Here is a 16759-nt window from a genome sequence, read left to right as displayed (position 1 = left end):
CCTTAACTGTGATGATCAGCTTTTTCTAGTTTTTTAAAATTATTTTATGTAGTTTGGTGGAATAGAAAACAATGATGTTCTTCTGTTTCATGAGGGAGCCAAAACAAGTTTGATTGATTGTCTTGAGGCTGACACTCCTCCATGTCAGAGGACCTTTGCAAAAAGTAGAAAACTTCTCATATTTCCTACGTCCTGCTGTTGGGTACCCTAAGAGTCGCAGTGCCAGCATGATTTTTCAAAGTTTATTTCACAATGAATCACATCCTGTTATGCAGGGCCATTTCTGGACATTTTGGTGCCCTGGCCCAAAAATCTAGTGGTACCCCTAAGGGGACTGATCTTTTCATTTGAATACTTTATCACAATTATATTCATTTCATAATATTTTAATATTTTATATTTAATATTATTCAACTTGACTTCTGTTCTGTGTCATGTCATCAACATCTGTCAATTTGTGTTACACGCACACTAGTGAACGAGAGGGTCGCCTCTATATGGATATGTGTCGCTGACAGGTAGACTATGATTGTTGTTTTTGCTTATGCACTGAACAGCAGCTCAAAGTATCCAGCCTTCTTGGAGTCTCTGGGTGAGGTCCTGCAATGGGTATATCCTAGAGCCTCTATAATTCTGCTAGGAGACTTTAATGCTCACATGGGCAACGATGGAGAAACCTGGAGAGGGGGCCATTGGCCATAAGAAACACCATGTTTGAGCATAAGGTAATTACTTGGTACCCGAACACTCTAGGCCAAAGGTGAGCTGGGAACATGAGGCTTAGGCACCTTTCTGTTAGGTCTTTAACTCCCACCTCCAAAAGAATTTGTCATGCATCCCGAGAGAGGTTGGGGTTTTGGAATCCAAATGGGCCGTGTTCAAATCTTCCACTGTAAATGTGGCTGCTTGGATTTTTGGTCAGAAGGTCGTCAGTGCCTGTCATGGTGGCAACCTGAGAACCTGCTGCTGGATACTAGTGGTGCTGAAGAAGTGGCTGAAATGAGTTTTCTCTGTAGCGTGGCTGAGCTCACCCTTAGAGGTAGTTAAAGGAGTTCAGATATCCAGAGGGAGCTTGGAGTAGAGTTGTTCCTCCTTTCATTAAATGGAACCAGTTGAGGTGGTTCAAGAATCTGATCAGGATACCTCCTGGGCACCTTACATTGGACGCTTTCAGGAATGTCCAACCAGTAGGGGACCCCTAGGTAGACCCAGAACACATTGGAGAGATTATATACCTCAACTGGCCTGGGAAAGTCTCGGGATCACCCAGGAGGAGCTGGAAAACTGGGTTACTGGGAAGAGGGATGTTTGGACTAACTTGCTTAATCTGCTGCCACATTGTTCAGTGCTGCTAGCTAGGCATCTAATTAACTGAAACATTACATAATTTTATGGCTCAGTGGGTCACTCCCTCAAAACGCTGAGCCTCTAGGGTTTTAACAGGAGTGCAGTAGTGTATTTTTGACAGCTGTCCTTCCAGGAGCAAACATCTGGATTTGTAGCCGATACCTATCAATCACAACACCAAGATTTATTGGTTTATTGTAATCATTAGGCTATCTTTTGTTAAACTCTCTGACCACTACATTGTTGGAGTTGAAGCGCACATATTTATCCATACAAATCTATCCGTGGTTAAGAGTCTTATCCCAGTGGAACATAACTAAGCAAATGAACCATGACATCTCAAAACATTTGGCAGCCATCAGGTTATTGATATGTCCACCTGCAATAATGTCCCTCTAAGTCTGCCTGTAGTCTTCTCTCAGTATATGGTGTTAGGTGCAGAGTGAGCAGTGGGTTCTTTTTACCAATGTAATGCATGCATAGGACATCAGTGAAAGACTTTTGAAAGTAAACTGGGACCCTGAAATAAATTACAAAAAATTCTCTCTCTTCTTTGGCACCCTAGACAACCGGCTGGCTTACCTATGCTTAAAAAACAACCCTACTTGCATGTCTCCAAAGTCCCTCTGTGCTCATGGGTACTAGGCTGATTTTTAGTTGTGTAGTCAAATAGAAAGGTTCAAGACAACACATGCTACAACATGAAATAGGCTTGATTAAAAACATTTCCTAAATGGCATTTCGTTGGTGTAAGATTGTTCAGGATGTAAGAAAAAAATTATAGCGCATGGGGTAGTTAAGACAGAGCTTTGTTGTCATAAATTGCTACCACTTAACTAGAAACATCCTGACCCTGTTGGATAACCCTTTTAAACTGATAACCCTAATCAACCCTATCACAGGACAGGAACATTTGATTCAGCAAAATATAAAACATGGTTAAGGTATGGTTGGAGCAACTAAACCATTTTGTTGAGTTTAAAAAGATCGTGATCATAAACACTAATTTAAAGTGTGTGACAGGACATGATGCGCTACACGTTCATCCAGCACCCCAACATCCACAGCCTTACTTTCTGTCTTGGTACATAAGGGACATGCTACTTCCTGTTTTGGCACTGAATGTTGGAACTGGTTGTTAAATGTGAGGTGCGAAATTTTCAAATATGAATGTAATTCCTGGGTAACTTTGTGGGGACAATAAGTGGACAAAGGTCATTCAAGCTAACGTATTTGTAACATCAACTTTTGAGTTTTTCGAGTTTGCACTGGCAAGAACATTTTAAATTCCATGCACTTGCTCTTTCCTTAGAGGTCAGTATTGTCAAGATAGTTTACAATCAGTTGTGAAAACCGGTCTACATTGCCTCCCGAAGTGAATGATACTGTGGCCCCGAAAGCTCAATGTACTGGAAATTCAGGAAATACAGGCCAATAGATAAAAACACAAGCAAAAGAAGAAGATAGCTTCATTAATTTGACAACACATGTGTAGCATTAAGAAAAACATACTGCAAAGTGAGAAAACAACCAAATACAAAATGCACTGCAAATACAGAAGACAACCAAATAATGAAACACTGCCGGTCGCACAGAACAAAATGGAAATGAGTAACAATTTTGTTTAATTTGAGTGTTCTGTAAAACAAGTCCATAACTAATTTATGCAAGCAGCTACCTCTTATTGTTCGGCGACTTTTTAACGGCTGTAGGAATTATGACTGGAGCAAAAGGAAAGGATAGGGGATGTAATATGTAGAGCAACAAAGTCCACATTAGGTCGAAGTTGGGGTGGATGGATGGTTGACAAACACAAGACTTTCTCACAGGAGAGTGCTGTTCATTTCCTCTGAGAAACTGATAGTCAGCCTTGTTTCTTTCATGACTGTTCCACAAATTTAACCACTTGTAATTATAACCATGACGACAAAGGTCTGCTATGAGTGCCGCGGGTACGTTCCTACAGGTCATATCTGATAGTAGGGACAAGCAAACTATATGGCTGTGTAGGTTGGAGGACCTGTTGTTTAATTCACTTACAGGAAATTAGCTCATTTTTTCTTTTTTTTTGCTCTTTATCATCTTATAGCATGATTTTATGTTCCTTATCATTAGTTGGCTAGTAATCAGAGAAAAGGTGAATGTTATTACTATATCTGCAATAGTATCTGAATCATGCAATCAGGATGTTAAAACCAAAAAAAAAAATCTAATATATTTCCATTGTCTGTTTTGGAACTTTTCTGTATCTTGTTGTGTTTTCTGTATTTAGTGTGTTTTCTAAATTTGCAACACATTTCCATATTTGGTAGTGGTTTATTATTTTTCTCAATGCTGCACATACAGTATTTTGTCCGTTTGATGAAGGTGTTTTCTTCAGTTGTTTTGCTTTGTCTATTTGCATGTGTTTTCCGAAGTTGTGGGATATTGAGATTTTAGGGACATCATAGAATCCATGGCATGCAGCGATTCCATGGGAATCCGTGGCAGCTGAAATTAGGACTGTGCTCATGTGTACAGTTTCACAGTGACAATAATAAAAGACCTGTGCAAAAACAAAGTTTATAAGTCTGGAAAAAATGTTAATGCATATTTCTGGCTTTTTAGATATAAAAATGTTTTAGTGAGCATATTAGGAAGGCTGTTGTTACGCAACATTTATATAGTTATTCCTGCAGCATATTTTATTGTCTTGTTCTAAACAGTTTAAGCTTTGGGCCTTACCGATTCAATGAAAATTTTTCATGTAGATCACACTGTCAGACCAAAACAACCAGAGGCTGTATTGATTCCTCCTGGCAGACAAAGCTTCAGTCTGGAGAGTACATGTGATGGCTCAGCCTGGATGGCAGGTGCCACTGGAAGGTAAGCTGAGGCAGAGTTTAGTTATGGAATAGAATGGGGTGATTTATCTCAATAATGATGCCTTTTTGTGTGACAAGGCAATTTCACTGCCCAGAGGTGTTTTTTTTTTTTTTTTTTCTCTCCTCCTCCCTGGGCTGAAGGTTGTTTTCAAAGGGTGCAGTGCTGATGGAATGGCCTGAGATCAGACTGGGGACGAAAAAGGAAGCTTTAGTAAACACACATAAGCAATCCTTAAGTTTGGCTGTGTCAGCTGAAGAGGTGACAATAAAGAGAGGGGATGAAGGAGAACCAGGAGAAGGAGAGCGAGAGAGAGAGACTGGTTTTAAGTTAATCTTTCTTTTCTTTTCTGAAGAAGTTACTGTCCAGGGCTGAGCCTCAAAAACATACTGCCTTTTGATTTTCAGCCTTCCCTTTGATCCTGTCATACAAATCTGCCATGTGGCTGCATATCTGTAGTTCTGAGTATGCACATCAAAAAGCTTGCAATCAAACCAGCAATACCACTTTATGGATTCGGCAAAATAACCTTTCACTTTAATCTCAAATTACAAGCAGGCATGTGGCCTATAATATGTAGCTATAGGGTTTTGAAACCAACGTCCACAGTGAGCTGCATACAGGGTATTTCAGGACCTAATCTGCCATAGCTGTAAGTAACTGGTGTTGTTATATATCCATAGCAGATGCTAGTTTTGGGGTAATTTTCACAAACTTTTTTATTTGAGACTGAAAAATGTACAATGAGCAATCAAGTGAGGGGGTAAAATTATTGAACAATCAGAGAAAGAATGCAAATGATTAGCATGGAGTAGTATAAGAAGAGAAGTTGACATTAATAAACATAAAGAAAGAAAATATGAAGATGACTGAAATAACTGAATTGTGATGATGTTTTTATGCTGAATTTACCAGAAGACAATAACAATTAAGAACAAGTTCTAGACAGAATGTATGTTTGCCCATAATGATGGTGAAGTGAAGGGATTTTGTGATCAGCTTCCAGTATGAGAAAGGACTCTAATGGGAGTGTTATAAAAATAGTATGAAATAAATAAACCAAAAATAAACCATTTTTGATTTATAAATTCAATCCTTATATAAATAAGTGAGAAAATATATAAATAAAATTAAAAATAAGTGATACCTCTATCAAAGACAGCTTATTACCAAAGTGTACAAAGGCAATTTTTATAGCGAGCTTATAGGTTGAAAGTAGTGGATTTCTTGGTTAATGGTTAATAAACCATTTACTAACATTTTATAGCTCAGTTAGAAGCCATTAATCACAACAGGTTTTCGGTTAACAGGATGTGAAAATTGACTGATGTTTATCCTTTCTATTTGGTAATACTTAGTTATAAATGTAGGTAATTCTCATAGTTTTCTCACTGGCTAATAAGCCACGTAGTCTGCAGTTATAAATATTAGTAATTAAATAAAGAGTCATTACTCTGTCACTTTCTTTTAAGCAACCATGTCCGCATTTACAGCCTAAATGTAAGTTAAGTCATTTATAAAGGGGTGTGCATTATATGTCACGTCTCCAGTTGTACATGTTAATGAGGGTATTTATACAAGGTTTTTAATGAATCGAGTCTGTGTTTGTAAATATTAACAAGCTGTGCATGGATGGATTTTGGTCTACTTACTCTGCATATTGCAGCATTTGTCAAGAAGGTAAGTGGTCTAACGGTTCACTGGTCTACTTGATGAATTGAGGAAGGTAGCTAAAGCTAAGATAAAGCAATTGTCACACTGAAGAAGGGAAAGCACCAGCGAAAGGGATTTTTAGTTAAGTTGTTGTGGTTCATCTCGAGAGGGGAATGAATGTCTGAACCAAATTTCATGGAAATCCATCAAAGAATTTTAAGGTATTTTCACGCTGAACCAAAATTGTGACCCTCATAGTGGCGTTACAAGAAGTCAGAGGATCAGCAAAGTCATTATGATTCTTTGTCTGGAAACCATGAATATTGGTACAAAATGTTGTGCCAATCCATCGAATAAATGTTGTGATATTTCACTGGATAAGGGAAAACTTTGACACACTCATTGCGCTAGATGAACAATTAGTTGTTTGAATGAATGAAATATCTCAGCCACTACTGGATGGTTTACCACAATGTTTGGTAAATTCACGGTCACCAGAGGATGAATCTTGCTGATCTCTTGACTTTCAGTGTCGCACCATTAATTTTCCAGTAATTCAAGGCAACACTGACAACATGTCAGTATGTGCTGTACTTTATGTTTAGTGCTAATTAGCAAATATTTGATAATATTTGCTAGCATGATTACACCCTAAAATAAGATTCTGAACACGGTAAACATTACACCTGCAAACATTGTGTTTATGAGCATGTTCGTATGCTGAAAAATGCATTAAAGCGGTGCTGTTACTAAGTATAGCCTCACACAGCTGTTAATGTTTTGATCATGACCTGGCAACCCAACACTTGTTCTTATGACCGAAATATAAAGCATTAGTAAATGGTTTAGTAACCATTAATAAGTACATTAGTTACGCTTTAATATGCCCTTTTTAATAAGCCTTGTCTTCAAGTATTTGAACTTTCTTTTCCCTCTAACTCTCTGTGCTTTGCATGTTTCCTTGTAGCTGATCTCTCAATAGAGATTCATCATTTTATGTTGTCAGTCAAATGAATGACAGTAAAAAAATAATGAACGGTCTTAAAGTGCAGACCAGTATATTGTCCATGCAGGTTTCTTTGTCTTGTTTGAAGAGTTTGATATGTTTTTAGTGCCAGCCATGTTTTCCTCTGATTGGCGGTTTATGTTATTTGACATAAGATGTTAACTTCTTCGCTGTTTCTTTTTCTCCACACTACTGTTACAGAGTTGTCTGACTCGCCAGAGGCTACAGATAAACAGTAGGGTTAAATGAGAACCATTACTGCACACTGTGGAATATGGAATAATTCCAACAGACATTTCTGGGTTGGTAAATGAATCAGATCCAACACATTTATATATCCATTGTCCTAATAGAGTCACTTAATCGAATTGTGTGTGAGATAATTAGGCAGGGAGCTTCCATCAGAGCTTTGAATCAGGATGTCTTGGATGTCACAATGAGCAGATTGGTCAAAAGAGGACCAGCTGATTAGGGTCAGTCCTGTCTTGAATGTGGCAGTAATGTGGCGACAGTAAAATAAGCCTTTGATTACTTTCCTGTTTTTCGCTATGCAGTCGGTGTCTTTTGAATAAGTGGACAAGTACTTTAACTTATAAGGTGAAATGGATTGATACATATTAAACGTAGTGTATGGATGGGCTGCTATATGGGTCCACCATGGCCTTTATTAAATATCATATATTCACAGGTCAGTGTCCACTCTCATTTAAAAGCAGCAGTGTATCCTATAGTTTCCCCTGCTAAGAACATGTATGGTTCTTCACCCTGCCTTAATCTAAAAACCTAACTGGTGGTCTACATGTTTAAATTGATTTTATACCTTCCATGAAGCCAATAAGTTCAGTTCATTTAGATAGGGGTGAGCAATCAATCAAAATTTTAACAAAACAAACATTATGAATCTCTCACCATTCTTATTTAAGTCATGTCAACATGTTCTGTAAAATACAGGCAGGCTGTCTTCTGTAGCTTCTGTTAATCAAAGGGATTTTGATGCAGACAGCAACGAATTGCATATAGGCCAAAGTACAACCAATCACTGTCAGTCAGCTTGTGCTTGAGTTTTTTGTGTGGGTTTAGTTAGTACAGAAGTGGAGAAAATATTGGATACAGAGGCCTACTGAAATGTTGCTAGCAATTTGTTCCATCAGCTGAAACCCAAGTACAATGGCATGAAAAGGTTATGGCACCCTTGGTCAAAATTTCTGTTATTGTGAATAATAAAGCAAGTAGAAGATGAACTAATCTCCAAAAGACATAAAGTTAAAGATTAAACACACTTTTTAACTTTTTAAGCAGGATTAGTGTATTATTTTTGTTTTGAACAAGTTGAGAGTCAAAAAAGGAAAGGAGTACCATACAAAGGTTTGGGCACCTCAAGAGATTTGAGCTCTCAGAAAACGTTCTCAGACCTTAATTATCTTGTTGGGACTATCGCTTGACTGCAAAAGACCATCAGGAAGATTTAGCAAACTCTGGAGTGGTGGGGCACTGTTCTACTGTGTCTTGTGGACTGATGAAGTTAAAATAGAACTTTATGGCCACAATGAACAAAGGTATGTTTGGAGAAAAAAGGCTGCAGAATTTCATGAAAAGAACATCTCTCAAACTGTAAAGCACAGGTGTGGATCAATAATGCTTTGGGCTTGTGTTGCAGCCAGTGGCACAGAGGATATTTCATTGGTAGAGGGAAGAATGGATTAAATTAAATACCAGCTGGGAGCATCACACCATCTGTAAAAAAGCTGAAGATGAAAAGAGGATGGCTTCTACAACAGGATAATGATCCTAAACACACCTCATAATCCACAGTGGACTACCTCAAGAACACAAAAAAATCTGTGGATGATCAAAAATTTGTGGATAGACCTCAAAAGAGCAGCGCATGCAAGACTACCCAAGAATCTCACAGAACTAGAAGCCTTTTGCAGGAAGAATGGGCGGAAATACCTCAAACAAGAACTGAAAGACTCTTACCTGTTACAAAAAGCGTTTACAAGCTGTGATACTTGCCAAAGGGGGTGCTACTAAGCGCTGACCATGCAGGGTGTTGAAACTTTTGTTTCGGGCCCTTTTCCTTATTTGTTATTTTGGAACTGTATAAAAAAGAAATTAAAAAAAATAATTTTGCTTAAAATGTTAAAGAAATCGGTCACCTTTAACTGCATGCATTTTCAAAGTCAGGTCATCTTCTGCTCGCTTAACTGTTCAAAGTAACAGAATTTTTGATCGGGGTGCCCAAACTTTTTCATGCCACTGTATGTCATGAACAATCCAGCTGTAAAAAACTATGTTTATATACTACTTCTAATTTCCAAGATCATTTTTGTTAGAGAGAAATGTAATGAAGCCATAATTACATTTTTATTATCATAATGAGGCAACTTTTTTTAATCTGCAAAATTGCAAAATGTTCACACTGAATATATCTGCAACCATTGTCAGCATATTTGTTTTTTCCAACTATTTATTTTTTCAATTGAAGCATCATATGTGTTTCTTTGGTTCTGTTTAGGGACTCCATAGACCTTGTTAGGGAAAGATGCAATTCTTACATATGATAAGTCAAGTCAGTGCTGAGTTGACACATACTCTTTTGATATGTAACCAAAACCGTGATCCTGCAGCAATCTTTACCAAGTATGTTAACTGTATTTGTAGCCTAAATATACCCATGTGAACGCCAGCGTATCTCAGGTGTAAGCCCCCCAGCCACCCCAAAGCACCTCCCTATGACCTCATACTTATTGTACCTTATGTTTCCTTCATAGGGCGCAGTTGCAGCAGTGTGTCATACAAGTATTTGCTACTTTCACCACCTTTAAATCTAAAATGTCCCACAAATGGAAGTAGATCATGGAAAGCACAGATCTATTACCTGTCTATCTGCTTCATCTGGTAATGAAGATCATGTGATATGATCAAAAAGTCATAATATATGTCATACTATAAAAAATAACTTGAAGCAAAATGGAATGTCCATTAAATTGGTAATCCATCACATTGAACATAAATATTTATGGTACACCTTACATGTATTGCCTTATTGTAGCAGTAATATGTTTAAAACACAATTTCATTGATTTGAAATTTGTTGATGGATTGAAGGACTATTTTTGTTAGTGTTCTACAGTCCAGGTCCCCTAGTTTTCACATGATTCCCGATGATTTTGGGTTAGCAGTGGAGTTTCTGCAAAGAACCATGCAATTGTGTACTCATCATAGCAGAACTGATGAAAGATTTCCAAGAAAAAAGTCATCAGATTATATGGAAGTGGAAGAGGTCAGGTTAGTGACAGTAATAAGAAGCCGTTAATTTCTAAAACATTTCACTTGAGAGAACAGCAAATTTCTGAATTCATGATTGGATGAACTTGACACAACATGACCCCTTCCATTTTCCATGTGAGTATAATTCCAAGGCTTCCTTCAAAACTCAAATAAACCAGGAGTACTTATCAACTGTGCCAACTGTTTTTCACTGTAATTAAAATATAATTGCTCAGTCCTCTGAAGGATATCTCCTGTAAAATACCAAAATATTACTTCTTGTCTTGGAAATGATCAGGGGACTGATGCACCTACACATTGATTTTCGTAGAATAATGAAATGCATAGAAACCAGAGGCTGCCAGGACAATAGTAATCTAAATCCTACAGAACACTTTGGACAATTTAAAGCAATTGCGTAAAACATGCAATTCATAGGTAATTTATAGGACAAAAAAAATAAAAAAATAAAAACATATAACACCAGTATGGTTAAGTTGCTGAATTTAACTGGAGATTTTTGAAGACCCATGGTGATTTTTAGTCCAACTAATTTAAAATCTTTTTTTTCCCTTTCAAATGGGCTGAATGCATTGCAAAAGTGTTAATTTAGGATTTTATCGTGATGTAACTGCGAGAGGCGCTGCGTTTGTGGCCAATTTGCCAACAGTTTGTTGACAAGTCTGTAGTTCCTGTCATCAAGTTGGAGATACTGTTCAGAAATCCCTGAAATCTCAGACTTGGAATTAAAAGAGTTTCATTTCGTTGACGAATGTGTGTGGTCATAGCTTCGTCAACATTTTTTTTCCATGATTGAGACGAGAAGATGACGACACGACACCGACGTCATCAAACACTAACTGTGACTATGTCAACATGCGATGTCGCTGATGAAAAAAAGACAGGACTAGAATCTGGTTTAAAAAAATAAAAACTTGACCAAAATCCCTCTATGTTTTCAATGAGGAAAAAAGAGGAGACGAAATTACATAAGGCGTAATTTTGACATATGACATCATCTAAATGTCCTTCTTTGAACGGCTCCGCTGCACGTTTCTCTTCCTGCGCGCTCGAATCATGTTTGTGACGATTCTGCTCACCAGCAACTCAGCAGCGCTGGACCGAGCTACGATCAGATAAGACGCAGTGAAGGGAAAAGAACATGACGGCAACAAAACGGGTTGACATCTGGACCTATGTCAAACATAACGCCGCAGAGAGAAAGGAGTGAGTGTGTAGTTCTGTCAGGAGACAAAAATCATTGGGAAGAACACCAAAAAACCTGAAGAGACACCTTCAGGAGCAACACGCAGAAATGGAGGCAACCAAAGGTTATGATGTGAAAAACGTTACTTTACTTTGAAAGCCATATGAAGACGACCACTAAGGCAGTGGTGTAACATTATCTGCATCTCACAGTAACATTGCTCGCAAAAGGGATTTAGTCTAACCGAAAGTCAGTAGCCCAGTCAGGGATAACTTTCTTTGTTTTGGTGTTTTAAACATGTTATCCATGTTAAAGCACACACAGCAATTGAATGGGTCTGTGATAGTTAAATTAATATATTTGCGATATGTAATGGTAATTAGAATACAAAGCATATAATGTAGAAGATTGATCCGGGCTTGAATAAAGTCTGTTGGGCAGCAGTTAGCTGTGTAACACTTAGCTTGCCTTGTGTTCAAATAGGTTCCAAATGTTTTCTTCACAAATTTGTTGAAATGGTTTTGTACAACCTATTATAAACACTGACTGTATAACACGGTGTAGTGCAAAACTACCACCTAGGCCTAAAAAATTACTGGATAAAATCAACACCTTTCTGGCACAGTCCTGACAATACAGAAAATTATGAGGTTTCGTTATAGTGCAGGGCTGTTGTACAATGCCTAGAAATAGCTGAGAAAATTAACACCCATTTGCCTGCTCATAATTATTGTTTAAATTATATGATGTGAACGTTTTACCTTTTCCTCCTATTATGCTGACATTGCATGTATGGAACACAAGGTAACAGACAGCTTTAACTGCTATTGGTTGATAAGGCTATGTGGACACTCAGTAGCATATCGCAGAAGTTGACAGCACATCTCCCAGCAAGGCCAGCTATCAGCTGTCACTGAACCGATGGCTTGGGAAATTCCCACTCAGAGTCTTGAGGCTTATGAGTAACACACACGGTACATGTCTAAATACCAGCTCCCATTGTTTTCTATGTAAACCTACACACCAGAGTGTCCTGACAGACATTAGATCACAATTGTTTTCCGAGATGGCACAAGCCGGCTGAACGTTTACCATTTATTTTGTTAGCATACCGTGCCCCCTCTTAGCGCTATGGTCATCAAATGATGCAGTGTTACATGTTACAGCAAGCATTTTAAAAAATAGGGAAGATATGCACAATAGCTGTAGAATTTTTTTTATTTCCTTAAAAGCAAGAATTTAAATTTCGGTTTGACTTTAAGATGTTTTAGAGACTTTCGTACGCAATCAAGACTAAAGGAAACACCAAATACCTTGATTCATTTTGATGAGAAAATGGTTAGATATAAAAGTATTAAATAACAAGAATATTACTGGTCACGTCCCTCTTGAAATAATGATATTAGCCTTCAAAAAATTCATATCATTCGTATATCACACACACACACACACACACAAACACGCACATGCTCACGCACAACTGCCTCAGGTTGGGCCTTGCTTGTCTGTGATAAATGCAGCATTTGTGTCCAGGGTGCCGGCTTATTTCTGCTCATTTGCCTGCCCTGGCTAAGCTAAGCCTTGTGTTGCTGATAATGACAGCTGTGAAAGGAGTGGGGGATTGAATGAAAACCAGTGGGGAGGGGTTGGTGAATAACTGTGGATATAGTCACTCTGCTCTGCCAGGCCTGTATTTACCATTCTTCTGTATCCTGCAGTGTCACGCAGGGGTGCGCACCGCTCCACCTCACTAGTGACCAACTCCTACTCTGTTTACTAGCATAAGGGCCCATTTTTCTCTATAGGTGAGGACTGTCTTTATTTAAAAGTGGCATTTTATGTGCAAGAAAGATCTTTCACCACTCAGATTTTTTTTGTTTTTGCTGTAAGATTGCTTTAAAAAGACTTGTATAACTTTAAGGAAAAACATTTTTTCCAAGTAGCAGTTAACAGGAGATATGCTGGATATGCTGGGGTTGTGATTCTGACTATTAGCCCCTTGTCTTTTGTGAGGGATCTGTGTTCTTCTATAACCTATTACATTATCAGTAAAAAACCACTTATGTCTTACACAGGTAATATTAAGCTTTTAAGGTGCTGTTTTTTTTACATCCCTTTTATCTAATACTTTATGATATTAATATTATATTATAATGTAGACTGGTAACATATCCATTATTAGTACTATATTTCTTATGATGTGCATTCCTTGTAATGTTTCACCATTTAAAAAAACAATTTACATTAACTACGTTTTATAAGGTTTTCATACACATCAAAATGTCAGAAATAAGCAATACATGTCAAAATTACTCTAAAAACCCTGTTAATATGTAATTATGCCTTTGCTAATGAGATGACAGCTTACACTCGCCATAGTAACGAGGCACGCTTTGTGGCTTCTGAGGTTTCTCGGTGCACAGCAGACAGAAATAATTGCTGTCAGAGGAAGCAATTAATAAAGTGCAAAGAAGGGCTGATCCAGTGTGAGATGACTGAATCAGCAGGCCAAAAGACACTGACCTTATGAAGGGGTGCCTTGGTTTTAAAGGGTTTTGAAATCAATAGAGAACTTAACTCTAAAAAAGCCAAATTGTGGGTGTGTTATTTGAAAATTGTTAGGCTCCTTCCCTCCCATTACTTAAAAATAACAGTTGTGGGGACTTGCCAGTTATACAGGTGATTTTATTCAGTGTACATGAGTTGATAATGCGTTTTTTGTTTGAAAATTTGGTTTCTAATTTTCATGTGAAAATGTGATAACTTAGTTATTTGTATTTCTTTGTACCATGCTCATTTTCCATACAGTAGATCTTCTTTTTGACCCTATCTGAATTTTGCTTGACTATGCAGGAACCTTGTGGAATTTAATGGTGATAAGGGATGGATGCATTGATTAATTTGTTGGTGATGCAGTCTGTTTTGTGTTGATAAAATATGGCCTGTCCACAAATTAACAAGCCAAACTTTCCATCTGTCCACTGTAACATCAATAAGCGCATACAGTATATCATGTCTTTGAATATGAATACAGAACCTTCATAAAAGTACGAATAGCTGAAGAAGTAAGCCCACAGCAAAACAAGTCAGAAACAAGTAATTTAAAATAAAGACATCGGCCCTGGACTGCAAATAATATACTGGAGGCTGCCTTTGATCAAACTTTTTATTGTACCATTTCATATAGCCCTGGAGAATTTAAAGTGCTTTACAGATGACTGACATGCTGATAAAAAGCTGAGAGTAAAAACAGTACAAATAAAAACAATAAAGCAATTTAAGACTGATGCATTTGAGAAATATGAAAGATAAATGTGAAATAATAAAACCAATAAAACAGATAAAAGACAGTAAAACATTCTTAAAATAAAATGGCAGTAAAAAGAAAAAGAAAAAAGGATAGATTGATGGGTTTTTAAGTTTACTTAAAGATATCAACACTTCCAGCTGCTCTCAGAATGAAAAAACAGATGACAGATGAATTGGTTGCCTGTGCAATAGAGGACAGCCCAACTGTTGCGTAAGCACATAGATATTTTTAAATAATATCAGCACCTTATGTATAACATGACTTTAATGCCGTGAATTTAACTTTCATGTCATCTTGTGGCTCATCATTCATAGAATTATAAAGAATAATATCAGTACAGTGTATATTACATCAGTTTCCCTTGTACAAACCCCACTTCCAACCTCCTTCATTGGGAAAAAACTTTTTGTTTTAAAAAGAGCTAAACCTAAAAAGGTAAAATAATTACAATTTAATCGCTCAGTAATAGTGAAGAAAAGATTTTTATGTTTATTACCACCCCATTGCCGGTCTAAGTTTTTCCCATCTATCGGCATTTTTCTTGTATTTGTCATTGGTTTGTGCAAAATAATATTATTTTTTAAGGATTTTTTTCAAGGTGGAAGATCATGTTCATTACCATTGGGTTCATATATTTTAAACTGCTCATCTCCACATCCAGATCTGCTTTTATACCAACATTTTTTAACCCCAGTTGATCTTTGCTCCAGAGCATTGCTCTTGGAGGGCCGGAGGGCAGCACTTCAATATGTCAGATAATGATTCAATGTCATTGTTACAAAATCTGCACACTGGAAACTGTTGAAGACCACATATGTAGCAGTGGATTTGTGGCTAGAATTCTAAATTGAGATGCTCCTTATCATTTCATATATAGTTTATTATTGAAATCCGTGGCCGATATTGTTTGATAATTGTTTGAGTCAATTATCAAGCAACAATGTCAGCTTGTCTAATGCAAGAATAGGTTCGTTTTGATATTTTTTTCCATTCTAATATTTTGGACTATTGTCAGACAAAACAAGACATTTGAAGACATCATGTAATGAGTGTTTTTAACTAATTTCTGATGTTGTACATTCAGTTGAATAATCAGAAACCTGTTGATGATGAAAATATGCATCCGGTGCAACCCGAAAAGAAACAGCTGTCAGTGTGTCAAATTGTGTATGCACCAATTATGTTAGCATGTGCCATATTTTACTTCATTATTTATTATTCACAAATGCTCATGTAGAGAGGTGAATTACTTTGAACAGAAGACACAAAGGGCATTTTGGAAGTTCGTTTACATCACTAATCTGTAAAAATATGAATGAAAATACCTTTACATACAGGACAGAAGAAACAGGCAGTTTTTGTCAAATTTTTGTGCGTTTGCCCTCAGTTACAACTGTGGTGACTGTGCTTTTCTCAGCAAGCCTGTCTCTTTTATATATAACTAACGTACTGAAATGTAATCACTGACTGGATTATGTTCAAAGCCAACATTGTTATTTTTTTTTTTTAAATACATGAAGCGCTACATTCATTAACAGCAGCAGAGACAACTGGAGGTGGTTGGGTTGGATGTCCAGCCTACAATGCCCACGACTGTCACACCAGGGACCAGGGTTCACATCCAGAGTCCCGTCTGTTGTTTAGGCAACACAAGCAGTTAAGTGAAGGTTAGGGAAAGTTTGTGGGTTTTGTTCCATGTAAGTTTTGTGTCTGCAGTCACTGTTACCTTTTTCTGTATTAAACTACACCACAATCCTTTGATAGCCTAAACAGAACCAAAAAATAATAATGCTGGAGTCAGTACAGGTGGATCTTGTACTGCAAGGTCAGATATTTTGGTGGAAACCAAATACGTGGTCTGTGAACATTTAACTGATATGTTTAGTATCAACGCATTTGCCACTTTGCGACTAAATACGTAAATTAACAAATTATCCTCATTATGTTGATAGAAAACGTAATCCAGTCGCAATAATGTTTCCTACAAAATGCATTTTGTTGCATACAAAAGTCATTTCTAGGAGACAGGATTGTCCTCAGAAGGATAGAATATAGAGGACAGGGGAAGCTCAGACAACATCACTGAGGTTGATGTCATCATGTG

At 37.3% G+C, this 16759-nt stretch overlaps 1 protein-coding gene across 2 annotated transcripts in view; it reads left to right on the top strand.

Moving 5' to 3' along the window:
* The window catches only part of tsnare1 (T-SNARE Domain Containing 1), a 178246-nt gene that overhangs the window by 18301 nt on the left and 143186 nt on the right, over positions 1 to 16759 (top strand). The window contains exon 2 of one of the 2 annotated variants that reach the window (XM_040118151.1): positions 4098 to 4212. The exons of the other annotated variant lie outside the window; for it this stretch is intronic. Within the exon in view, the coding sequence (XP_039974085.1) occupies positions 4193 to 4212 (20 nt within the window). The 5' untranslated portion in view covers positions 4098 to 4192. The remainder of the gene's footprint in view (positions 1 to 4097; positions 4213 to 16759) is intronic. 2 annotated transcript variants of the gene reach the window in all.

Source organism: Xiphias gladius, chromosome 22 (genome assembly GCF_016859285.1).
Source record: "Xiphias gladius isolate SHS-SW01 ecotype Sanya breed wild chromosome 22, ASM1685928v1, whole genome shotgun sequence".
Taxonomy (NCBI): Eukaryota; Metazoa; Chordata; class Actinopteri; order Istiophoriformes; family Xiphiidae; genus Xiphias; species Xiphias gladius.
Note: the sequence above shows the minus strand (reverse complement) of the source record. Positions and strands in the feature narration are given on the sequence as shown.